This window comes from Procambarus clarkii, chromosome 82 (assembly GCF_040958095.1).
Source record: "Procambarus clarkii isolate CNS0578487 chromosome 82, FALCON_Pclarkii_2.0, whole genome shotgun sequence".
Classification (NCBI taxonomy): domain Eukaryota; kingdom Metazoa; phylum Arthropoda; class Malacostraca; order Decapoda; family Cambaridae; genus Procambarus; species Procambarus clarkii.
The window spans coordinates 11,573,215-11,599,223 of NC_091231.1; the positions used below are offsets into that span (position 1 = coordinate 11,573,215).

General features: G+C 47.2%; 2 protein-coding genes across 13 annotated transcripts in view; both read right to left on the reverse strand.

Annotated features, from left to right (window-relative positions):
* Positions 1–16,605, reverse strand: part of zip (myosin heavy chain 10) — a 183,012-nt gene extending 166,407 nt beyond the window's left edge. For 7 of the 12 annotated variants that reach the window (XM_045751940.2, XM_045751939.2, XM_045751938.2 and 4 more), the window contains exon 1: positions 15,548–16,129. In XM_045751940.2, the coding sequence (XP_045607896.1) occupies positions 15,548–15,892 (345 nt within the window). In that variant the 5' untranslated portion in view covers positions 15,893–16,129. Of the gene's footprint in view, positions 1–15,547 lie in introns of all 12 variants that reach the window. The other 5 variants (XM_069316106.1, XM_045751937.2, XM_069316109.1 and 2 more) reach the window with 2 other exon arrangements.
* Positions 16,606–21,384: 4,779 nt separating this feature from the next.
* Positions 21,385–22,311, reverse strand: LOC138358142 (uncharacterized). The gene has a single exon (XM_069315645.1). The coding sequence runs from the start codon at positions 22,309–22,311 to the stop codon at positions 21,385–21,387; it is 927 nt and encodes a 308-aa protein (XP_069171746.1).
* Between the last annotated feature and the right edge of the window lie 3,698 nt (positions 22,312–26,009).

Below are 26,009 nucleotides of genomic sequence, written 5' to 3' on the forward strand. Positions count from 1 at the left end.
TCGATCCCCGGTGACGGTAGACCAAATGGGCAGTTTCTTTCACCCTGATGCCCGTTACCTAGCACTAAATAGGTACCTGGGAGTTAGACAGCTGTTACGGGCTGCTTCCTGGGGGGGGTGTGTGCGTGTGGGGGCGAAGAGTAATTAGTACCTTTCGATTGATTGACAGTCTAGAGATGGGCCGAAAGAGCAGAGATCAACTCTCAAGCACAATTAGGTGAATACTTACGCGGGCCAGAGGATTAGGGCCCGCACAGGAATACCTTTTAAAACCGTGTTTCCTAATGTCGGGCTGCGTGCAGCGACGTCTAACAGCCTGTGGTCAACCATGAAGCCTGATCAGAAACCGAATAGACGTGTCTGATCATTGATCAGAATTATTGATCAGAAACATTGATTCCCCTCAAGGTGGTGTGTGACAGCTGGTAGATACCGGTCGCGAGTGGGTAGGTGCTGTGACGATGAAGGGAGAGAACAATGACAGCTGGGTGAGTGACATGCAGACTATCGAGTGGCAGCTGGCTTCGAACCTCTCCCAGACTGACGGGGGCACGACCAGCTGGCGTCGTACCTCTCCCAGGCTGACGGGGGCACGACCAGCTGGCGTCGTACCTCTCCCAGGCTGACGGGGGCACGACCAGCTGGCGTCGTAACTCTCCCAGACTGACGGGGGCACGGCCAGCTGGCGTCGAACCTCTCCCAGGCGGACGGGGCACGGCCAGCTGGCGTCGAACCTCTCCCAGGCTGACAAGCTACTACATCTTAAAGACCAGTGGGACTGAGGCCATTTAAGAATTATATGGTTGCCTTACATGTGTGTACCGAATTCAAAATGTTTAAAGATGGATGCAAGATAATACTTTACAATAGGTGTTAAGTTAATCAGAGTTAAACCATACATCTGAACTTATTACCCATTTCAAACAAGTTCACAACAGCTCTTTTACAAGTCGCACCACTACACGAAATTTAATTATAACAACATTCCACTTTACTTTGATCTTAACATTTATACACTTAAACTTTAAATAATAATCCTCTGAAAAGTTTGGTGTACGAACATTAAAAATAAAACAAAATTCACTATCTCCATCTCGAAACATTCAACCCACACAGACAACGACACATCTACAACAATACCACCTGGCCCCACAATGCGACGTCTTCCCCTACTGTTGAGACGGTCGGTAATCCTAGGATCAATACAGGGCATTGTGCGTCCTATGCCGCTGGCAACTCTCTTCTCCCACCCATGACGTCACCACGTTGAGTCATGCACACTCCCACCAAACCAGGTATTTAAGTACTGTACTTTTAATTCCCTTTATCAACTGAAGCCTTCTCCACTGCCACTCTTCTGGTCAAAAAAAGGCATCCAACCGCTTGACACCCTCATAAATACTGTCAAGCAGTATCCGCGATAGCAGCCACAAAGTAAGGACTGACGATTTAAATGCAAGCTCAGCACACAGTATGGGCCTTTCACGACCAAACATCACATTCACTCCAAAAAATCTACCACTTACGGGCTATTTATGCCCGTGCCACCTCTTGGGGTGGCTTACCTGGTTGATACCTGGTTGATGGGGTTCTGGAAGTTCTTCTACTCCCCAAGCCCGGCCCGAGGCTAGGATTGACTTGTGAGAGCTTAATCTTCATCAGTCGACTCCCTTTCTCGGGAACAGAAAGCCCTCTACCCTGGCAGGGCATAGAGAAACCTCACTCCCCCGTAAACACTGATAAGTATATACATGTGAGCTACGTACGCGCGCGCGCGCATGTCATTACACTTGTATCGAGGCCTCCCCACTCCCCCCATCCCTAGCGAACTACTGACTCACTCTAGGATGCAACCCAACAACAATTGCCTAACTTTCCTACCTATTTACTGCTAGGTAAATATAACAAAGGATCCTCCATTGTGAATCGAGAACCTTTTACCCGCTATTACCCGTACTTGGTTCCCAGAGTTCGGTTACTCCCCATGCCCGGCCCGAGGCTTGCCTTAAGATGACCACAGGGAATATAAAAGGTTGTTGCTTGGAGAGGTCCTCACTCCTTGTGTGGACCTCCCCAAGCAACAACCTGACCGAAGGCATACGTAACCCTGGTGCGCTCGTGAGTGAGTGAGTGAGTACTCGCCTAGTTCTGTTTGCGGGGGTTGAACTCTGGCTCTTTGGGCCAACCTCTCAACTATCAATCAACTGACGATTTTTATTTTTTAAACGTCGGAGTGACTACGTCACACACCTAGTGTGACGTAGACAAGTCTTTGTTTTTCAGGTCTTAGACCCTAAGTCATTTTGGGCCGACCCAGCCACCAAGGTATCTGCCATTTTTACCCTGCACCGCCGCCGGGTGCTGGTCTAGATCAGACGTGATTCAACAACTTAAGTTCTCAAAATAAATCTTTAACATGCGCAAAGTATGACTGTGTTGGCCGGGAACAAACTTAGGAGAGCTAACAGCAGGTTTAATGCACCAAGCCACTCAGCACTTTCAATCCATTTGTCACAACTTAAAGAGCTAATCTTGCTTGCGATGATTCCGGGGCTTAGCGTCCCCGCGTCCCGGTCCTCGACCTATAATCAGAAACGCACAAACCCAAGCCACTCCGTTTAATACTACGTTGTAATTTGAACGTTGGGAATCCAAGTACAAAATGAGAGTATTAGTCGAGAGCGAGAGGGGGGGGGGACCACAACACGTTTACGGGTTTTCGCTTTTACTCAACAACAATTACTGTACGAGCACATACATTTATTTCATAAGCCTCTTCCCATTTCAAAATTTATTCAACCACAGGATGTTAATTTTTAATGTGCAAAATTAACGAGTATGTTAACAAATATAAAAAAAGCTTGCAGGACAGCCCAGGTTCGATACTATGAAACGGCCTGAATATTTATCCAAATTATCACATGTATAGTACCTCATAAATAGTACTTCACAAGTTATCATAATTTGATCAAATAAAGATTACTCTTTGTAGCTACGAGTGTTTGCTCTTATGAAGGTCATACTTTGTTTTCAATCTGACTTACAAGAAGTCTCTTGGTTCAATTCGTATCATTCTCTAATCGTTATCTAGGATTCCGGGTAGATTCCCGAGCAGAACCTAAATGGTTGGGCAAGTTTCCCTTCACCTAATGCCTCTCTTTACCTTTGAGTAAATAGCTACGGGTAGTTTGACAACTGTTTAATAAAATCCACAAGGGCCGTGACGAGGATTACGTCCTTGGACGAGGAACCTACGTCCTCTCGGACGTAGGTTCGAATCCTCGCCACGGCCCTTGTGGATTTGCTCATTTGATGCATCACGCAATTGTGATTTCTGTGTGTATTGACAACTGTTGTAGAGTTGAATCCCGGAAAAAGGTCAGTAGTTCGACCTTGGGTGGACCTCGATGCAAGCCTAATGTACATATATATACACAAGGCTACCTTACCTTGAGGGTAAGGTATTAATGCCTTTGACAAAATTAAATGCGATTTGAAACCGTTCATAATGGCCATTCACATTTCCAACACGAGCCTTTCATTACTGGTGCAATATGCATCACAGCCAATCTAGTATATCCTGCATTTTGCAACATCACCCCTCGGCAACATCATGCTTCCTATTGTAAAACCTCGCCATTACAAACAATTTCGTAAACAATGAAAATGTACACAAAGGTTAGTTTTGTTCAATTATTATGCCCCATATACCCATAACGTGGGTGTAATGGAATCGACTCTCACAAGTCGAGCCTGGCCTCGGGCCGGGCTTGGGGAGTAGAGGAACTCCCAGAACCCCATCAACCAGGTATCAACCAGGAATGTGTTAGAAACTCAATTGGCTCAAAAACTGAACCCCAAAATTAATTTCGCTAAGCAAAAGCCCAATTAAATCACAAAAATGAGATAGAGAAAATATGCAGGCCGTACAACAGGATCGAACCCGCGTCCCTGCACCCAAACCTTTAACGTTCTACCATTCAAATCCTATTCCATCGATAAATTCCCTCTACTTCCAGTTCCCCGATATGAATAGATATTCCTTCCCCTCCTCCTAGCCTTGAACTTGAGCCAGAGGGTAACCTATTCGCTATTTATTATCATAGTGCAGGTTATAAACAAACGTGTTCGTTGAAATCTAAGAGCCGGAACCGAACTACGAAGACTACGAAAGCCAAGCAAATTATGAGAAAAAGTAGCTTCAGCGATTTGTACGAGTCTCGGCCACAATCTACAACACACGTCCCTATCTGTCGAGATACTCGGGAACACGGAGCGAGATGGCAACCCGAGGCTACGTACAGCCGCACTACTGTACATGCAAGACTCCAACCTCCTGCTCACTCGCCACCCCACCACCACTCCCACTGGCAACAGAAGCCCTCCCTCTCCTTGCACACAGGCTAAGCTTGGTCACACTGTGCGCATTTCAGCCGTAGATCTCACCCCCGCATCATTTGCGTGTTGCAAGATAAAAGGAATCTTCGACACTTGGAGAGAATTAATAAGAATGTATAAGCATTCTTTCATAAACTTCGTCAATCTCATTACGACGTCAATAGCCAACGAGATATGATACCTGTAAATGAACAAATCCACAAGGGCCGTGACGAGGATTCGAACCTGCGTCCGGGAGCATCCCAGACACTGCCTTAATCGACTGAGCTACAACAGGGTTATGTGTAATGATACCTGTATATTGCCATACACGAAGACCTCGGTGACTGAGAACCAAAATAAAAGCAATGTCCTCCACACACTGGAAAATGTGATATCCTAAGTTTGACGTCTCCTAAAGCTGTTATCAGAATTTAAGGCAAAACTAATTCGTGAATTTTAATTGTGAACGTTGGTTTTTCACGTTTTAATTATCCGTTCACATACTGAACGAAGATATCAGGTTGAAAGCGTGTATATTCAAGTCAATTTTAAAGCGGGAGGAAGATTAGAAGGCCAACAGCTGGACAGTGCAAACCGAAAGTTGGTGTTCCTAGGAAGGAGTCGCCCTACATTTAGACATTATCACGAGCGACCAATACCAACACGCCTTTTAACCATTTATTATTAAAGATGAAACCATTTTCTAAATCCAGAAATGGTTACCATTTAATTTGAATGTCTCGGTCAATAACAAACCGATTACCTGAAGGAAAATATGGATTTTCATTAGGATGTAATTCTGGTTGTAATTTCTATACTTATGTCCAGTAGACTATAATTCTGGTTGTGACCTCATTATATATACAAAGATAGCTATCGTGTTGAAATACAACCGCACTCAAACAACCCATCCCGACGAAGTAACGACACAACCCATGACCTAATTACGATATCGGAAGTTCATCATCCGGCACGGAGGTCCCGCACCTGCTCCCTCTCGAGCGAATCATCACTCTACAAACCTCTTTCAATTTAGTTTTATTTTAACTTTATTAATTAATTTGTGTATTAGGCAAGAGATGAATCAACAAACCCACAAGGGCCGTGATCAGGGTTCGAACCTACATCCGGGATGATCCCAGACGCGCCTTAGTTAACTGGGCCACGCCATGGTAAAAGAATTGCAACCGGGAGTGCTACTGCCCTCACACGAGGGAGGGGCCTCGTAGCCTGGTGGATAGCGCGCAGGATTGGTATTTCTGTGGCGCGGGTTCGATTCCCGCACGAGGCAGAAACAAATGGGCAAAGTTTCTTTCACCCTGAATGCCCCTGTTACCTAGCAGTAAATAGGTACCTGGGAGTTTGTCGGCTGTCACGAGCTGCTTCCTGGGGTGTGTGTGTAGTGTGTGGTGTGGAGGAAAAAAAAAGTAGTAGTTAGTAAACAGTTGATTGACAGTTGAGAGGCGGGCCGAAAGAGCAAAGCTCAACCCCCGCAAACACAGCTAGGTGAACACACGCATCGCGCAGCCTCTCCCAGACAGAAAAAAACGGTTTGTTCACTAGATGTATCATGCTATTGTGATTTCTTCGTGTAAGAGATGAATGGCTTCACCAAACTATTTACCATATTAGTTGTGGATTACTTACCGCCATTACTGTTCGGAAGCCTAATACCCATTTGACTTCTTTTACCTCACATTTGATGTGCAAACATCTCGTGGCCACATTGGTAAAGCATCCTTGCCCACTGTGGATGTGATGTATTAACACGTTATACATTCCTGACAGCTCCCTGCTGCATGAAAACATAATTCAAAATAGGATTATTTAGATACAATAAACAAACAATGAACTCGAGGGTGAAGGGACGACGACGTTTCGGTCCGTCCTGGACCATTCTCAAGTCGATTGTGAATGGTCGACTTGAGAATCGTCCCTTCACCTTCTAGTGTGTGGTCTGGTCAACTTACTTTAGCCACGTTATTGTGACTCTTCGCCTGCAAGTGAACTAGAATCCAAGCTTTAAGCTGTGTTCGAAAAAAGAAAAGATGTTACGTAAAAAGTTACATACAACAAAAGGTTTTATCGAGTGGAGGCCAATGCATTAAATAGGAAAATCAGTGAACAGACTCAGGAATGTAAGAATGTTAGTTCCTGGAACTGGCTTAGTAAAGGAACAAGGAATGTGAGAAGTCAGATTCGAGGAAATAGCAATCACATCCGTTTCCCCTTACCAATCGATCTTATCTATAGTCGACTTCCTGTTCGAACACACTAACCAATGAAATGGAGAACCCAGCAAGCTTCATGTGTACGAGCTTTTAGCTGCATACCTAGAACCCTACAATGTTACAAGAAAGCTTTATATGTAAACTGCAAATATTATCTACACATCTCAATACTTTCCAACTATAAATAATCAAACTGTCCTTGGTATTAACCAAACTGTACAAAAATGACTAAAGTTACCCCCCCTTAAAGCAAGAGTTCCTAGGCAAAGATAAAATTTAGGCAAAGGTTAAAAAAATTTAATTAAGCCTTGCGCCCCCCATAGTCAGACGGCACTATAAAATAAAGTTTTAATGAAAAAACTCTACAACAATTTACACACCGGTAGCGGGAAGGTTGATCCTCTGAACCATCACAAGGTTCCATCACACCCCTCCACCCACACATGACTTGAAAAACAAAGCCTTAAGGAATCAAAACTAGCACAAGAGAACAGGTCATTAACTTCGTTAGATAATATTAGACATGACAAGACGCCATCTCCCAGAAACTCCGTGGTTACACAATCACAGACATCCGGAGATGGGACGGACACCTTGATGGCACACCAACACCTTTTATGGTGAAAGATGCTAGACTAGATTACACAGTGTCGGTATATTGCGTGTCCTACACTCGTTAAAACCCATACCCCGCCCTGCCCACTTCATTAATAAAATTATGCTGCTGGGTCTAGCCCATCACCGCAAGTGAATATAACGTACTATATATATAGCTTATTCATGAAAAAAGGGGAGAGGGCGGGGACACCCATTAACCATAGGTAACTTCTGTAAATCGAGAAGGGAGGGGGAACAATCAGGAGAAAGCGCAAAGCCATTGCGCCTATAGCACTTTAAAGGAGGGGGGGGGGGTGTCTGCTTGATACCTGCTTGATGGGGTTCTGAGAGTTGTTCTACTCCCCGAGCTGGATAAGGACAAAGTCTGGATAAGGTCTGGATAAGGCTTTGGTATGGGACGGGGGGAGGGGGGGGGGGCGGAGGATGTTGCCCAACCACTTGGACGGCCTGGGATTAAACGCCGACCTGTATGAAGCGAGACGTCGCTCTACCGTCCAGCCTAAGTCGTTGGGAGTGAAAAACGAGAGCCAACAAACTATACATTTCCACTACCCGCACTATCATAATATCCCTAAGATATAAAGAAAAAACACTCCCTGGGGTTACTAGCTCTTAGCATATCAGAGGTGTCAACAATATCTGACGTACACGAAGGTTTTCAGTATCTGTGAAACTGATTTTGTTCTTCACAAAGGTACCTTAGGCTAACTTACTACTAGAATACAGTGGGCCTAAAATCAAACTTTTCCTAATTATTACAAACTGTCTATAACGGTGGGTTGAGTCTGATTAGCTTATCCTACGCGAGGCTAAGTGGAGTTATTTTGCTTGTAACAAAAATCATTCCACGAACCATATACATGTACAAATTTAAATATCCTGCTACGTTCATACCTGCTTGATGGGGTTCTGGGAGTTGTTCTACTCCCCATGGAAGCAATCTACTTCTCATTGAAGCAATACAATTACAACATTCGCACAAATATACTGATTAAGAGGAAGAGGCTACCAATGGTGTAGATGACTCAACAGGTGTGAGTCAGATATCGATTCCCAGCTCAGCAGCCACACGCTCACAGTCATGTACCAGCCACGCTGCCCCATCAAAAAAACCCACACGCCACTAGGCTACAAATACTTGTTAATAATAGAATTCTGTTCCTTGGGTGCTATTAGCACATTTATTCAAACCATTTCTTAGTAGTGAACAACAAAAAGGTGTTGACAATGATGAAGAATCACAACGATAGGTGAAAGAAACTCTGCTCATTGTTTCTCGCCGGCGCCTAGGAATCGAACCCAGGACCACAGGTCCAGCAGTGTTGTCCGCTCGGCCGACCGGTTCCCCTCTGACGAGGTACGTTGATTCTCTGAATCAACCGCAGGGTATGCCAGCCCAGAAAACAAATATCTGGGAAATTAATAAAAATGATTGCAAACTTTTTCAAACTCTGAAATGCGTTGTCTCCATGAAATGTTATGCAACCTAATCCCGGTTTAATTAGTCCTTTAATTATCACGTTATCACAAGCCCCAGGCCAGGCTTGGGGTGTAAAACTTTGAATCCACTCCAGGTATACTCTAAAAGCTACTAATCGTGCACTCTCTCACTCGCTACAACTGCTGCCCGTGCATAACCCACATACATCAGAGTTCCTGTAAATGAAAGGGATATTAGAGAATCATTTAACTTAATTTCAGGATGCATTCGACCATTCTCTTGATTATTAAATAATGCTGACATTTGTACCCGATGTTGTCACCAGTAGTAATATTCACCGCCTGGGTCACTAGGTACGGACCGAGATATGCAAGTCACAAAGCATGATTGCTATTGTTACAACTTCTCAATGCGTATTTAGGCAATTGGCCTACTCGACAAACATACAATCACGCAGGGGCAATAACCACCATTGACAGGAACCTTATCATCAAGCCCTTGTTTGAATTACAAAATCTTTCGTAATCAATTTACTATTGACAACATTTTACATTTTAAGCTTGCCAGTCATGATGTGAGCTAGCCTATGATTATTATAACAAAGGCCTTACTGCATCACCCTATAAAGCCGTTATCTGCAAACTCTTAATATCATCACTACTGAAATAATACATAGACATGTACACAGGTTCATTGCATTTCTCAAGATTACCAGAGAGACTTTGACAAATAGGCGGCCACTATTCCAAACTCCAAAAATACTGTTAAGAGGCAAAGTCAGTGAGAGGAGAGAAATCAGGATGGAGAAGGCTCAGGATCTATCGTATGAGAGCACGGGAAGATTGCTAAAATAAAGAGGGAATACAGAGAACATATATGGCACCCAAAGACACGATAAAACACCTAAATTATTTAGGGACTGTCTCAAAGCTCACTGGAAAGGAGACGAGAGGTGTATCAATTTATACATGGAAGATGCTGAAAGGCTAGGTCCCAAATTTAAACAGCAGAATGACATACCTGGAGCGAAAGATACGGAAGGAAATGCAGAATAGAACCAGTGAGAAGTAGATGTGTCATGGGCATAATCAGAGAACACTGTCTGGACATCAGAGGTCCACAGAGGTCCTTCAACAAACATTACAAATATTGCCGGAACAAAGGCGGATATCTTCAAGAAGCAGATGGGCAGAGTTTCTTTCACCCTGATGCCCCCGTTACCGAGCAGTAAATAGGTACCTGGGATTTAGTCAGCTGTCACGGGCTTTGCTTCCTAGGAGTGGAGGCCTGGTCGAGGACCTAGGACGATACCTGGTATACTCCAGGTATTTCCAAAAAGATGGCAGTTCGGTCAATTTTAACCTAAATAAATACAGGGTAAATGAAAAGGGGGGGGGGGCTATGGAGGGAGGCGAGGAACCAGTAGAAGTGCTGGAAAAGAAAATAAATACAAGATAAGGAGTAGACAAGTCTACCAAATGCCTCGCAAGACATAATCTACAGAAACTGCATCGGCGGTATACGCAAAGCTTCCAAACATCGAAGTAGTTCGGAAATCTGTACAAGAGATTTGGGTGTACTCATGTCTGAAGACCTTACCTTTAAAAGAAGACAATACAATAGTCGTCACAACTCGTACACAGAAATACCACCACACGAGACCAGAAGGCATGGCATGATGTGCAGAATACGGGGGGGGGGGGGGGGGAGAAGAGAAGCGGGGTGAAAGAAGCGGAGATGGGGGGGGGTGAAAGAAGCGGAGATGGGGGGGGAGGAAAGAAGCGGAGATGGGGGGGGAGGAAAGAAGCGGAGATGGGGGGGGAGGAAAGAAGCGGAGATGGGGGGAGGAAAGAAGCGGAGATGGGGGGGAGGAAAGAAGCGGAGATGGGGGGGAGGAAAGAAGCGGAGATGGGGGGGAGGAAAGAAGCGGAGATGGGGGGGGTGAAAGAAGCGGAGATGGGGGGGGTGAAAGAAGCGGAGATGGGGGGGGTGAAAGAAGCGGAGATGGGGGGGTGAAAGAAGCAGAGATGGGGGGTGCAAGAAGCAGAGATGGGGGGTGCAAGAAGCGGAGATGGGGGGGGTGAAAGAAGCGGAGATGGGGGGGGTGAAAGAAGCGGAGTTGGAGGGGGGGTGAAAGAAGCGGAGTTGGAGGGGGGGTGAAAGAAGCGGAGATGGGGGGGGGTGAAAGAAGCGGAGATGGGGGGGGGTGAAAGAAGCGGAGATGGGGGGGTGAAAGAAGCGGAGATGGGGGGGGGTGAAAGAAGCGGAGATGGGGGGGTGAAAGAAGCGGAGATGGGGGGGGGGTGAAAGAAGCGGAGATGGGGGGGTGAAAGAAGCGGAGATGGGGGGGTGAAAGAAGCGGAGATGGGGGGGGTGAAAGAAGCGGAGATGGGGGTGAAAGAAGCGGAGATGGGGGAGGGGTGAAAGAAGCGGAGATGGGGAGGGGTGAAAGAAGCGGAGATGGGGGAGGGGTGAAAGAAGCGGAGATGGGGGGGTGAAAGAAGCGGAGATGGGGGGGGGGTGAAAGAAGCGGAGATGGGGGGGGTGAAAGAAGCGGAGATGGGGGGGGTGAAAGAAGCGGAGATGGGGGGGGTGAAAGAAGCGGAGATGGGGGGGGTGAAAGAAGCGGAGATGGGGGGGGTGAAAGAAGCGGAGATGGGGGGGTGAAAGAAGCGGAGATGGGGGGGTGAAAGAAGCGGAGATGGGGGGGTGAAAGAAGCGGAGATGGGGGGGGGGGGTGAAAGAAGCGGAGATGGGGGGGGGTGAAAGAAGCGGAGATGGGGGGGGTGAAAGAAGCGGAGATGGGGGGGTGAAAGAAGCGGAGATGGGGGGGGTGAAAGAAGCGGAGATGGGGGGGGGGGTGAAAGAAGCGGAGATGGGGGGGGTGAAAGAAGCGGAGATGGGGGGGGTGAAAGAAGCGGAGATGGGGGGGTGAAAGAAGCGGAGATGGGGGGGTGAAAGAAGCGGAGATGGGGGGGTGAAAGAAGCGGAGATGGGGGGGGGTGAAAGAAGCGGAGATGGGGGGGGTGAAAGAAGCGGAGATGGGGGGTGAAAGAAGCGGAGATGGGGGGTGAAAGAAGCGGAGATGGGGGGTGAAAGAAGCGGAGATGGGGGGGTGAAAGAAGCGGAGATGGGGGGGTGAAAGAAGCGGAGATGGGGGGTGAAAGAAGCGGAGATGGGGGGGGGTGAAAGAAGCGGAGATGGGGGGGGGGTGAAAGAAGCGGAGATGGGGGGGGGTGAAAGAAGCGGAGATGGGGGGGGTGAAAGAAGCGGAGATGGGGGGGGGGTGAAAGAAGCGGAGATGGGGTGTGAAAGCAGAGATGGGGGGTGAAAGAAGCGGAGATGGGGGAGTGAAAGAAGCGGAGATGGGGGAGTGAAAGAAGCGGAGATGGGGGGTGAAAGAAGGGGGGGAGGAGGGGGGATGAAAGAAGCGGAGATGGGGGGTGAAAGAAGGGGGGGAGGAGGGGTGATGAAAGAAGCGGGGGAGGGGGAGTATTAAGTGCAGTGAGCTGGAAGTGTGTAGAAAGGACAGGGAAAGAGGCGGGGTGTTTGGGAGAGAGGAGAAAACGCCGCAGACGGGGGTAGGCAAACCCTGATGCATATTAGCAACATTCTCAGGCCTCGCGGATGGCTTCAAATTTCACAAGACTGTCTAATTATATATTTTCCATAAAAACCATTCTTTATCCAATTCTCCTCCAGATACAAACAACAAAGAAATTCAGACAGATTAAGACAAACCGATAAGACTGCAGGCAGGCAAACAGCCAGTAAGATAGGCTCAAAGGATAGGAAGGCAGCATTACATCAGCCAGCCAGCCATTCACACGGCCAGCCAGCCAGCCGGCCAGCCAGCCATCCATTCACACAGCCAGCCAGCCATTCACACAGCCAGCCAGCCAGCCAGCCAGCCATTCACACAGACAGCCAGCCAGCCAGCCATTCACACAGACAGCCAGCCAGCCAGCCATTCACACAGCCAGCCAGCCATTCACACAGCCAGCCAGCCATTCACACAGCCAGCCAGCCAGCCAGCCATTCACACAGCCAGCCAGCCAGCCAGCCATTCACACAGCCAGCCAGCCATTCACACAGCCAGCCAGCCATTCACACAGCCAGCCATTCACACAGCCAGCCAGCCATTCACACAGCCAGCCAGCCATTCACACAGCCAGCCAGCCATTCACACAGCCAGCCAGCCAGCCAGCCATTCATACAGCCAGCCAGCCAGCCAGCCATTCACACAGCCAGCCAGCCAGCCAGCCATTCACACAGCCAGCCAGCCAGCCAGCCATTCACACAGCCAGCCAGCCAGCCAGCCATTCACACAGCCAGCCAGCCAGCCAGCCAGCCATTCACACAGCCAGCCAGCCAGCCAGCCATTCACACAGCCAGCCAGCCATTCACACAGCCAGCCAGCCAGCCAGCCATTCACACAGCCAGCCAGCCAGCCAGCCAGCCAGCCATTCACACAGCCAGCCATTCACACAGCCAGCCAGCCAGCCAGCCATTCACACAGCCAGCCAGCCATTCACACAGCCAGCCAGCCATTCACACAGCCAGCCAGCCAGCCAGCCATTCACACAGCCAGCCAGCCATTCACACAGCCAGCCAGCCATTCACACAGCCAGCCAGCCATTCACACAGCCAGCCAGCCATTCACACAGCCAGCCAGCCATTCACACAGCCAGCCATTCACACAGCCAGCCAGCCATTCACACAGCCAGCCAGCCATTCACACAGCCAGCCAGCCATTCACACAGCCAGCCAGCCATTCACACAGCCAGCCAGCCATTCACACAGCCAGCCAGCCAGCCATTCACACAGCCAGCCAGCCAGCCATTCACACAGCCAGCCAGTCAGCCAGCCATTCACACAGCCAGCCAGCCAGCCAGCCATTCACACAGCCAGCCAGCCAGCCAGCCAGCCAGCCAGCCAGCCATTCACACAGCCAGCCAGCCATTCACACAGCCAGCCAGCCAGCCATTCACACAGCCAGCCAGCCATTCACACAGCCAGCCAGCCATTCACACAGCCAGCCAGCCATTCACACAGCCAGCCAGCCAGCCAGCCATTCACACAGCCAGCCAGCCATTCACACAGCCAGCCAGCCAGCCAGCCATTCACACAGCCAGCCAGCCAGCCAGCCATTCACACAGCCAGCCAGCCAGCCATTCACACAGCCAGCCAGCCATTCACACAGCCAGCCAGCCATTCACACAGCCAGCCATTCACACAGCCAGCCAGCCATTCACACAGCCAGCCATTCACACAGCCAGCCAGTCAGCCAGCCATTCACACAGCCAGCCAGTCAGCCAGCCATTCACACAGCCAGCCAGTCAGCCAGCCATTCACACAGCCAGCCAGTCAGCCAGCCATTCACACAGCCAGCCAGCCATTCACACAGCCAGCCAGTCAGCCAGCCATTCACACAGCCAGCCAGTCAGCCAGCCATTCACACAGCCAGCCAGTCAGCCAGCCATTCACACAGCCAGCCAGTCAGCCAGCCATTCACACAGCCAGCCAGTCAGCCAGCCATTCACACAGCCAGCCAGCCATTCACACAGCCAGCCAGTCAGCCAGCCATTCACACAGCCAGCCAGCCATTCACACAGCCAGCCAGTCAGCCAGCCATTCACACAGCCAGCCAGTCATTCACACAGCCAGTCAGTCAGTCAGCCATTCACACAGCCAGTCAGTCAGTCAGCCATTCACACAGCCAGTCAGTCAGTCAGCCATTCACACAGCCAGTCAGTCAGTCAGCCATTCACACAGCCAGTCAGTCAGTCAGCCATTCACACAGCCAGTCAGTCAGTCATTCACACAGCCAGTCAGTCATTCACACAGCCAGTCAGTCATTCACACAGCCAGTCAGTCATTCACACAGCCAGTCAGTCAGTCAGTCATTCACACAGCCAGTCAGTCAGTCAGTCATTCACACAGCCAGTCAGTCATTCAGTCATTCACACAGCCAGCCAGTCAGTCAGTCATTCACACAGCCAGCAGTCAGTCAGTCATTCACACAGCCAGTCAGTCAGTCAGTCATTCACACAGCCAGTCAGTCATTCACACAGCCAGTCAGTCAGTCATTCACACAGCCAGTCAGTCAGTCAGTCATTCACACAGCCAGTCAGTCAGTCAGTCATTCACACAGCCAGTCAGTCAGTCAGTCATTCACACAGCCAGCGACAAAGATGGAATGCATTAGGCAGTGATGTGGTGGAGACTGACTCCATACACAATTTCAAATGTAGATAAGATGGAGCCCAGCAGGCTCAAGAATCTGTACACCAGTTGAATGACAGTAGAGAGGCGGTGCCAAAGAGCCAGAGCTTAACCCCCGCAATCACAACTAGGTTAGTACAGACTGACACCCATCTACACACAAACGTTCACTCAGTTTGAGACAGAAAGAGGGGGGGCAAGATACTGGAAATCTTTAATATCACGCTATGACGTAAATCCAAGCACCATCGCACAATTTAAACTAACCACGAGCAGTCGAGGCTGTTAAATTAACGAGTGTTCATCAACATCGAGCTATATAAATATTAGAACATTGATCAACTTTCCACTATGATCCCATCCAGTTAGGTGATGATTTAATCTGATGGCGAGCAATGATGTACTCGACAGTGATGACGCCTCCTTGCAAGATGCTACGAATTGTTTATAAGAGTTCCTCAAGCATCTTCAACCCATGGCAACCCTATTGCCAGGTGTCTTAGGACCATCCGTGGGGCAAGAGAGCATAGAGCACAGGGCAGGGCATGCCCGGGGGCACGTTACTGTGGGCAGCAGGGGTAGGTAGGGGGGGTGTTGCCGGCCACCACTAACAAACCTTAGAAGAATTAAATCTCAAAACTCGGCTACTTACGTAAATCAAACCGGAGTAGTAGCGCTCCTTGAGGTTGTGTAGGACAGAAGCTTCGTTGAGGCAGGTGAGTTCGGCCATGTCCTCCACCTTGTTGAACTTGGGAGGGTTCATCTTCTGGATATCATCCTTGGCTACGCGGACACGCTTGCCCGTGTCCGCGATCTCCACCTCCACTTCGTCACCCACTTCTCCCTTGATGCCTGCAGCCACGAAGCCATGGTCTCCGTGGGGGATCCACACCAGCCTCTTCTGTGTCCACTCGGCCTGGGAGGCAGGATCCTCGAAGGTATCCCGCGATACCACCAAGTACTTGAGTTCAGGATCGTTCACGTCAATGTCCGCCATCTTGCCTCAGAGCCGTGGGGCGGGTAAAATTGGAATAAATAGACAGACAGGAGTGAAACTACACGCTTAAAACGGGTCTCGTCACACTTCACCTCTTATATATCACACTACGATTACCGCTACGGTCATCAATCCATACAATCCATAGCAATTGGGAGAGAAATGGGCGGGGGAGCGTGTAGGAGAGACGCACAGGTCCACACCCGCCTGTGTTCGCCAGCAGACTGAGTTGGCGAGCTGTGTGGGGGCTGCTCGCTGGCTCGTTTCCCCCCCACCTCAAGTACCCTCTCACCGGCATACTTGTATCACCCCTCTCTTTCTTATCAAACCTCATCCACTTCCCCTCGTACATCTACACTCCTCAACTGGGAATAAAGTCAAAGTAACAGAGACAATCATCAAGATTTCCAAATGAAATATTTCCAAACGCGAAAATATACATCGGCCAAATTTGAACTTTGCTTTCACCGACACGTGGGGAAATACCTTTTGTCGACTCCAGAGAGAGAGAGAGACTATACCCAGGGCTGATCCATAATTATTCCATTGTTCTTCTAGTATATATCCTAAGATATTGACAGTCAAGTCTCTTTCTATCTGCAGATGGCGACAGTTTGCCTCGATGAGCTCATCTTAGCGAGAAACTTTGAAGAAGGAACTGTTTATCTACGAGAAAAGACAGGATGGAGACACAGATGCCGACCCAGTCAGAATCGGTGTCAGCCATGAAAATTATACTGGAGGAGCGTAGCTTGTGGTGTAGTTATATTACACACAGTAGAGTGTTAGATTTACGAGCGTTTATATTATCAGGTTGGAGTGTTGCTCAGTCATTATAACATAATTACAATGATCAAGGAAATTTAAACTAAAGGTAGGCGAAAGTTGACTGTTAGCATTGATTGTCCGCAGCCTACACTTTTAAGACATTAATAGTAATACATTTTAAAGACGCTAATAATAATAATAATGCAGAAAAAAACATGTACAGTGTACATGCAATTGTGCATACATATGTATATGTAGGAGCATACATACATGATATGCAAGATACATATGTATGCAAGAGCATACAATTGAATTTCCCCACTGCAAGTCTTGGTTGATATTTATATTTAGTTACTGTACTCGGTAATCAATTCAGGTAAATTAAATCTTGAAATACGCCTGTAAAAATGCAAGACGGTATATCTGTCATCTCATTTCTCAATTATTTAAAAAAAATCATCAGAAATTTTGGAAATAACACAAATTTCGCCATTATTGATAATAGGACTCCTAAGAAACCGAAGGTAATTATGATATACTCCTTAAGGAAGCAACAGATCCCAGGCCCGTCTACACATGAATTTAGTGCATGATAACAAGACTTCTCCACGAGCCTGCTCCTCCCCTGACCCCTTACCTAACATTACTGATATCAGATTTTGCTGTTAAAATCACATTACCCAGAATTCCGAACGGCAACTACAACTTTCCCCCTTTGACCTAAAAAAACAAAACAAAAAAGAAATAATACCACCATCTGGCCAACACTCAGCCTATCTGTCTCTTAACGTCAAATACAGTTCAAGCCATTTTTTTTTTTGGGGGGGGGGGCTATGTGCGTGCAACGCTGGTCCTAAAACAGGTAAACTGGATTTTATGATTTTCTATACAGGTGTGAGTCAGCCATTGGCCAAAGCTTAATAAAGAAATATTAATAAATAAATAAAATACTAGACAATTCAGTCATATAGCTTGAGCCTTGACAAAAACAAACTAAATATTAAGTAGATACATTAACAATATTAGAGAAAAAACATTAGTAGATTCGTTAAATCTATATATATATATATATATTTTTTTTTTTTTTTAGCAAATTTACCTTTTGAGGAACAAGTTGTTTTGTGTTGAGCTTGATATTGGTCAAGGAAGACGTCCTGTAATACTGGATAGAGAGAGGTAGGCCAGAAGGCAGCGTCACAGGCCATCCTCTGACAAGCCTCTTACACAATACCTAAGAACGACAGGACGCATGAGGATGACAGGTAGCTTGGGTTAGGCTTTTTGTATAAAGATTATCTTAAATGAGAAGGAGATTTCAGCTAAATACAAAGACATTAACTTTTAATGTGCCTTGTGAAAGTAACAGCAATGGCACTACAAGCAAGAACAACATACTGTTTAGCAATAATATTAGTGATAGTAATAATAACACGGTATAGCTTTATAGCACATGAATGAGACATGAGGGCATGATAAGAGCTAGTAGGAGAGGCAATTTATGAGGACAAGGCTCGTAGTCTAGTCCTCATAAATCAAGCACTACTTTTATTTCCATCATAGAATTGAGAGGTATGAGTTACGAGGAAAGGTTACGGGAACTAAAGCTCACGTCCCTGGAAAACGGAAGTAGAGGAGACATGATTACCACCTACAAAATTCTCGTGGAATTGATAGGGAGGACACACAAACTATTTAGCATGGGTGTAACACGAACTAGGGGACACAGGTGGAAACTGAGTACCCAAATGAGCCACATAAACATTAGAAAGAATTTTTTCAGTGTCAGAGTAGTTAATAGGTGGAATGCATTAAGAAGTGATGTGGTGGAGGCTGACTAAATACACAGTTTCAAGTGTAGATTGGATTGAACCTAATAGGTTCCAGAATCTGTACACCAGTTGATTGACAGCTGAGAGGCGGGACCAAAGAGCCGAAGCTCAACCCCCGCAAGCACAACTAGGTGAGTATAATTTTTATTAACTTTAACTATTATTAACTTAAAAACTGAACTTTTTCAAGTTTAGTTTGTGCTTTCCGTATAATATACCGGTGCTACGTATTCTAGTGTACCCTCGGTATATAAGATCTTACGTGATTCGCAGAGATCAGAAGTCATTCACTGAGATCAGGAGTCAATCACAAAGATCAGGAGTCATTCACTAAGATGAAGAAAACTAGAGTCCAAGGATCGAGCCTGTGTGGACCCACCCCGTTCTGTTGATTTGTTAAGAATACAACTGCTTTGCCTAACCAGAAACGAAGTCTTTAATAAAAAAAACGGAAAAAAAGCATATTAGTCTTACATCTGTTTATCCCAAAAATTAAATTTTTCTTACAACTAAATGGTCTTACAATAAGGTTCTTACAACTAAATGGTCTTACAATAAGGTTCTTACAAATAAATATAACGTAACCAGAGCAGATGAAGCAGGCGACAAGCAGGCGTAGTGGGTAGCAGTCTCAAGTCATCAGGGGAAACGAGATTAGAATTTAAAAAAAAATGATAAGGCGTCGTAACTGTCCGATATGTGACGTCATCGGTCGCGTCGTTGCCAGATGTAGATCATGAGATTTATCGCCACTTGAGCGGCTTGAAGCACATTCTTGTGCAACAGGTCATGTTAACAATGCGTTTTGATTATCGAGGTCACTGCTTGCATTCTGGGTTATCAGAAGCAACACGAACCCTTACTACAGAAGGTTCTGACAGGTGTACAGATCGCTATCTATCTGAGTGGAACAGAGGTTAGCCAGCGTTCACATTATAACCCCATGTCGTGGGTATATCTCCACTCGAGTTAATGTGTGGAAAGTTGCGTTCTTATTGTTCTCCGGGAACCGCGTAATCACCCATAGTACATCTTGACAGCCGACTCGCGAGCTGGCAAGATGTGTGTGTGTGTGTGTATCTGCCTCTCCCGGAAATACGGCCCCTTGCTCCAGCTGTCAGCGGGTACACAGGTTGTACGATGTGTGGCTCTAACCTGATGCAGTTGTGGCTTAATTTGTCAGTGAGGGGGCAGTAGACATGCTCCCACAGCGGAGAAAGCCACAGAGCCCACAGCGGTGAGGCCAGACACACCCACCCACTCCCATGGGAGGGTCTGTGAGGCCAGACACATCCACCCACACCCATGGGAGGGGTCTGTGAGGCCAGACACACCCACCCACTCCCATGGGAGGGTCTGTGAGGCCAGACACACCCACCCACTCCCATGGGAGGGTCTGTGAGGCCAGACACACCCACCAACTCCCATGGGAGGGTCTGTGAGGCCAGACACATCCACCCACACCCATGAGAGGGGTCTGTGAGGCCAGACACACCCACCCACTCCCATGGGAGGGTCTGTGAGGCCAGACACACCCACCCACTCCCATGGGAGGGTCTGTGAGGCCAGACACACCCACCAACTCCCATGGGAGGGTCTGTGAGGCCAGACACACCCACCCACTCCCATGGGAGGGGTCTGTGAGGCCAGACACACCCACCCACTCCCATGGGAGGGGTCTGTGAGGCCAGACACACCCACCCACAGCACTGACGGCGCTCCCGCACCCCGCCATTACCCCGACCTCTCAACCTCCAGTCACGCTGTAACTCCCGCCAGAGGAAGGTCTCTCCAGTCATACTTATGCACCATCTGGAGCTGGAGGCAAGTGTCTCCAGCAACACTTCAACACCCGGGCATGATAAGAACTAGTAGGAGAGTCAATTAGGACGGAGGGAAAGGAACTCGTAGCCTAGTCCTCATAATTCAAGCACTATTTTTATTTCCATCCCAACCTGATATCGATCTCATTACAGAGGTTTGTATATTCTAAATTCCAGCAGGATGAGTGTGACTCAAAGAGGTTCAGCAATATTATGACGGAATGCGGTTACCTTGAGGTTACCTTGAGGTGCTTCCGGGGCTTAGCGTCCCCGCGGCCCGGTCGTCGACCAGGCCTCCTGGTTGCCGGACTGATCAACCAGGCTGTTGGACGCGGCTGCTCGCAGCCTGACGTACGAGTCACAGCCTGGTTGATCAGGTATCCTTTGGAGGTGCTGGAGGTGCGGTAGGGTAAAAGCACACACAGGAGGGTGAAAAGTGAAGGAATGGTACCCACTCATTCCACCCTGCCCAGCATTCTAACCATGGTCGCGTAACTGGTAAAGCGACGATGCTAACCACTGTACCAGTAGTATGTTCTCTTGATCCCCAGGACACGTACGAACCCCAGTAAACGTACGAACCCCCAGTAAACGTACGAACCCTCAGTAAACGTACGAACCCCCCAGTAAATGTACTAACCTCAGTAAACGTACGAACCTCCAGTAAACGTACGAACACCAGTAAACGTACGAACCTCCAGTAAACGTACGAACCCCCAGTAAACGTACGAACCCCCACCCCAGTAAACGTACGAACCCCCATTAAACGTACGAACACCCCAGTAAACGTACGAACCCCCCCAGTAAACGTACGAACCCCCCAGTAAACGTACGAACCCCCCAGTAAACGTACGAACCCCCAGTAAACGTACGAACCCCCAGTAAACGTACGAACCCCCAGTAAACGTACGAACCCCCCCAGTAAACGTACGAACCCCCAGTAAACGCACGAATCAACAGGAAATACCTTTTAAGTGTTATCGTAGTGTTATCTTATTGTTAAGATAGCCGTTACAAAAGTTACAGTGATGTTCGCTTGTGGGTTGTGGTGGTAATGGTCCCTCCTATAGTGTCAGCCACTTGTGCTGCTCGTTTTGTCCAGGTGGGCGTTGCTTTGTCCAGGTGGGCGTTGTTTTGTCCAGGTGGGCGTTGTTTTGTCCAGGTGGGCGTTGTTTTGTCCAGGTGGGCGTTGTTTTGTCCAGGTGGGCGTTGTTTTGTCCAGGTGGGAGTTGTTTTGTCCAGGTGGGCGTTGTTTTGTCCAGGTGGGCGTTGTTTTGTCCAGGTGGGAGTTGTTTTGTCCAGGTGGGCGTTGTTTTGTCCAGGTGGGCGTTGTTTTGTCCAGGTGGGCGTTGTTTTGTCCAGGTGGGAGTTGTTTTGTCCAGGTGGGCGTTGTTTTGTCCAGGTGGGCGTTGTTTTGTCCAGGTGGGCGTTGTTTTGTCCAGGTGGGCGTTGTTTTGTCCAGGTGGGCGTTGTTTTGTCCAGGTGGGAGTTGTTTTGTCCAGGTGGGAGTTGTTTTGTCCAGGTGGGCGTTGTTTTGTCCAGGTGGGCGTTGTTTTGTCCAGGTGGGCGTTGTTTTGTCCAGGTGGGCGTTGTTTTGTCCAGGTGGGCGTTGTTTTGTCCAGGTGGGAGTTGTTTTGTCCAGGTGGGCGTTGTTTTGTCCAGGTGGGCGTTGTTTTGTCCAGGTGGGAGTTGTTTTGTCCAGGTGGGCGTTGTTTTGTCCAGGTGGGCGTTGTTTTGTCCAGGTGGGAGTTGTTTTGTCCAGGTGGGCGTTGTTTTGTCCAGGTGGGCGTTGTTTTGTCCAGGTGGGCGTTGTTTTGTCCAGGTGGGCGTTGTTTTGTCCAGGTGGGCGTTGTTTTGTCCAGGTGGGCGTTGCTTTGTCCAGGTGGGCGTTGTTTTGTCCAGGTGGGAGTTGTTTTGTCCAGGTGGGCGTTGTTTTGTCCAGGTGGGCGTTGTTTTGTCCAGGTGGGCGTTGTTTTGTCCAGGTGGGAGTTACTGCCATGGTAACAGCTGTGAGCTACTGCCTATCGAGGCCGATGCATGGAAAACGTCCATATGACGGTGCTTTAATGTTTGATAATACGTCGCATTTTGAAGACTGGTTCATTCCGTGTACATGGAGCGTGTTAGATAAGAGGACAGGTTGACGAATGTCCGGCCAGCTACAGCGATGTCTCTGTTGGTCAGAGATGTCTGTTGTCCAGCGATGTCTGTCGTTCAGCGATATCTCTTTTAGTCAGAGATGTCTGTGTCTGGGAAAACACCAGAGTATTAACGAGCGATGTACTATGTCGCAGCAGGTGCTCTTACGATCTACAGGCTTGTACGAGGTGCGCGTACACCAGTACCCGCTCTTCTCCACCTGCCCGACCTACATCTACCGCAGCCGGAGCAACAATCCACCCAACCTTCCCATTGTGTACAAACTTGGGGGGTTCAGGGATGTAGAACCACAGTATGTATAGCCAGCTCCGGCCTGTAGGAACACAGAACCGCGAACAATGCCTATGGCTGGAAGGTTATTTGCCACAGGAGATGAGAGAGAGAGTTCACTTCTCACAGAAGTCATTTGACACACACACACACACACACACACACACCTGTGGGAACGTGAGGTCAGGAGTGCAAGACAACAGGCAGGTGTGACCTGAGGTGACCCCGCCCCTGCCTCAGGGGGGCGGGGGTGAAGGAGATATTTCAAGAGGCAATGTGTTCAAGAGGCAATTATTACTTCCAACTGTTAAAGGCTAATTTACCTGTCCGACATTCTGACAATTTGAGTCGAGTAAACACGCTCTCTCCACCATCATTAGCGGCTAATTTATTGTTTATTCATTACTAATTTATTCATTAATTTAATGTTTTATATACTTTAGAAGGTAATTATGAATTGTGCATGAGTTATTTTTTTATGTATAAACATGTATTCTCTCACCTTTCTCTCAGGTGAGAGAAAATGGTGTTGAAGGGGAGGGTGTGACTGGACGACCAGGACGACCAGGAGAGGTTATATTAAGGATATCCGAGATTGACAAGCGCTCCGGGACGTGATATGAGACCCCAAGCGTTTGACGACCACAAAAGAGCTCATTGTTACAGCAGTCGATTTATAGGACACTTGTCCGCGTTCGAAACCATGACTCGAAATGTGCTTCGTTCACTTTCAGCTTGTTTGGTAAACATTACCTAAAGCAACGTACCCAAAACATCTTACCTAACTTAACTAAAACAACTTGACTAACCCCAAAACTTACCTTACCCCCTACATAGACCTAATTAGGTATAAACCCCCACAATATATAATAATATTATAATATAAACACAATATATAATAATTGTGTTGACAACGGCTTTAACAGGCCGAAACGTTCATCTCTTTTCCCCATTTCTTTGTGGTTTTTCCGCATAATAATATTAATCTATACGCTTTGATGCCCGAAACGCTTTGCGTAATAGTGGCTTTAGGCATTGTATGTACTAGCCCTAACTATAAATCCATCACTCTTTGTAAAATCTCTTTTATGTATATACCTTACCTAAATAAACATTTTGATTTTGATTTTATATTTTGGTAAATATGTTTACGCCGCGTGAGGGACTCATGTGTCTGCTCTATGAGTCAAATTCTCACATTAAAATCAACATAAACTGAAGAATTAATTATATTAAAACACAGAATAAACATAGTGAACAATTGTCTTTATAAAAAAATATGCAGTGATTATACCTCAGTAAATATCACGACAGTTCAGTACAGCTGAATATGTTTTGTATTAGCAAAAGCATCTTAGTGTCTATTTGTTTCTCGTGACAATTAACAATTGATCTTGTATTACACTAATGACTGCAGTGAAAACAACAGTTGTATAATGTTAAGGTCTGTTCACCCAGAACGGTTTGTGCTGAAATAAAAGCAGTTTCGTAAAATTACAATGATGGAGAACGGAGCGTGGGCAGGGATGAACACAACAAACAAAATGATGTGTGTGTGTGTGATTTGACCTTTGACCTCTCCATGACCCAACTTTATCTTCTGATAAGACAACAGATAAAACTGCAAGGCCTTGCGAAGCAGCTTCTATACAGACCCACACTCACATGTCCTGTGGCATAGTACTCTACATCATCGACTCCCACTTAAACCCGGGTTCAGTTCCCGGACAGGAAAGTAACTTTTAGGCACGTTTCCTTCCATATGATGCCTCTGTTCACCTAGTAGTAAATAGATCCCGGGGAGTTAGGTAACTGTTGTGGCTTGCATCCTGGCGACAGTAGTCAAAGTACAGCCTTCCTTTCCCCAACAACGTCTGGTAATATATGTATATACGGCCCTGTGTTTATCAAGTTACCTGAGTACCTATTCAAGGAATCTACTATCCATATTACTGAGCCATTATTTACCCAGGACTTTTCCAAACTTGCTCAATTGTTCGTGTTCTATTTTGTGCTGATCTATTTAGCACCCCATTAATATCACACTTGATATTTTGTTGACCAGACCACACACTAGAAGGTGAAGGGACGACGACGTTTCGGTCCGTCCTGGACCATTCTCAAGTCGATTCTCAGATGATTGTCTATCATCATACTTGATAGACCCTTTCATCTATTTATCTACTCTAATCACGTCACCCCTAATTTCCCCCCATTATAGTGAATGGAAATTAAATTGTCCTAATATAAGAGGTTTCTAATTCCCAGTATCAATTTTTGCCATTTTTGTCACCATACAATAACGTGATGCATCAAGTGAACCATGACCATGGTTCCATTTTGACCATGTCGTAGCTCAGTCGATTAAGGCAGCGTCTGGGATGCTCCCGGACGCAGGTTCGAATCGTCGTCACGGCCCTTGTGGATTTGTTTTCTTGCTTGTTTCATTGGACGACGGCCAAAGCTTAACTGCTCAATCTAAATGGGGTCTAACAAGGGCAAGATAAAGCTGAAGAAAACCATTGGATGTCTTAAAATTTTGTAATTTTCATTAGGTTAAACTGATGTGATTTCCGGTGTTCGGAACCCCTTGACACAGGCTTAGATCTTTGCTGACAACCTGCTGTCTATTGAGCTGTCTATTGACCTCTTGACCCATTGCTTACCTGCTGACCTTCCTGCTTATCTGTTGACCTGCTGACCTCATGACCGCTCTGCTTATTTTGACCTCTTAACCCCCTCTGCTTATCTACTGATCCAATCAGTAGATCTACTGATCCCAATCCTTACCTGTTGACCTCCCTGCTTGAGCGCTGATATACTCACATCTTGACCCATAACTTGCCTACTAACTAACCTCAAACTAACCTTTTGACACTCTTCATACCTGTTTACGTCCCTGCTTATTTTTGTTGACCTCGTGCTTACCTGTTGACCTCTGAACCCCCTGCTTGCTTATTGACTCCTTTGTCTATTAACCTCTCCCTGCTTACCTGTTGACTGCTCACTTCATGACCCTATGCTTACCTCCTGACCTTTGCTCATCTCCTCATGCCCTCATCACGTCGAAACTTCTTGTCATTTCCTGGCCTCTGCCAACCACCATCTACCATCATGTTACCTCAACAACTTCCGCTCGTCTCTTGACCTCGACTCATCTTATTAGGGTCTAAAACCAGTACCGGAATGAACACTATGCCGTCATAATGACGTCACATCTCTCGTGTTATGTCTTTTTTTTTAGTTAGGTTAGGTTTGTTTATAGAA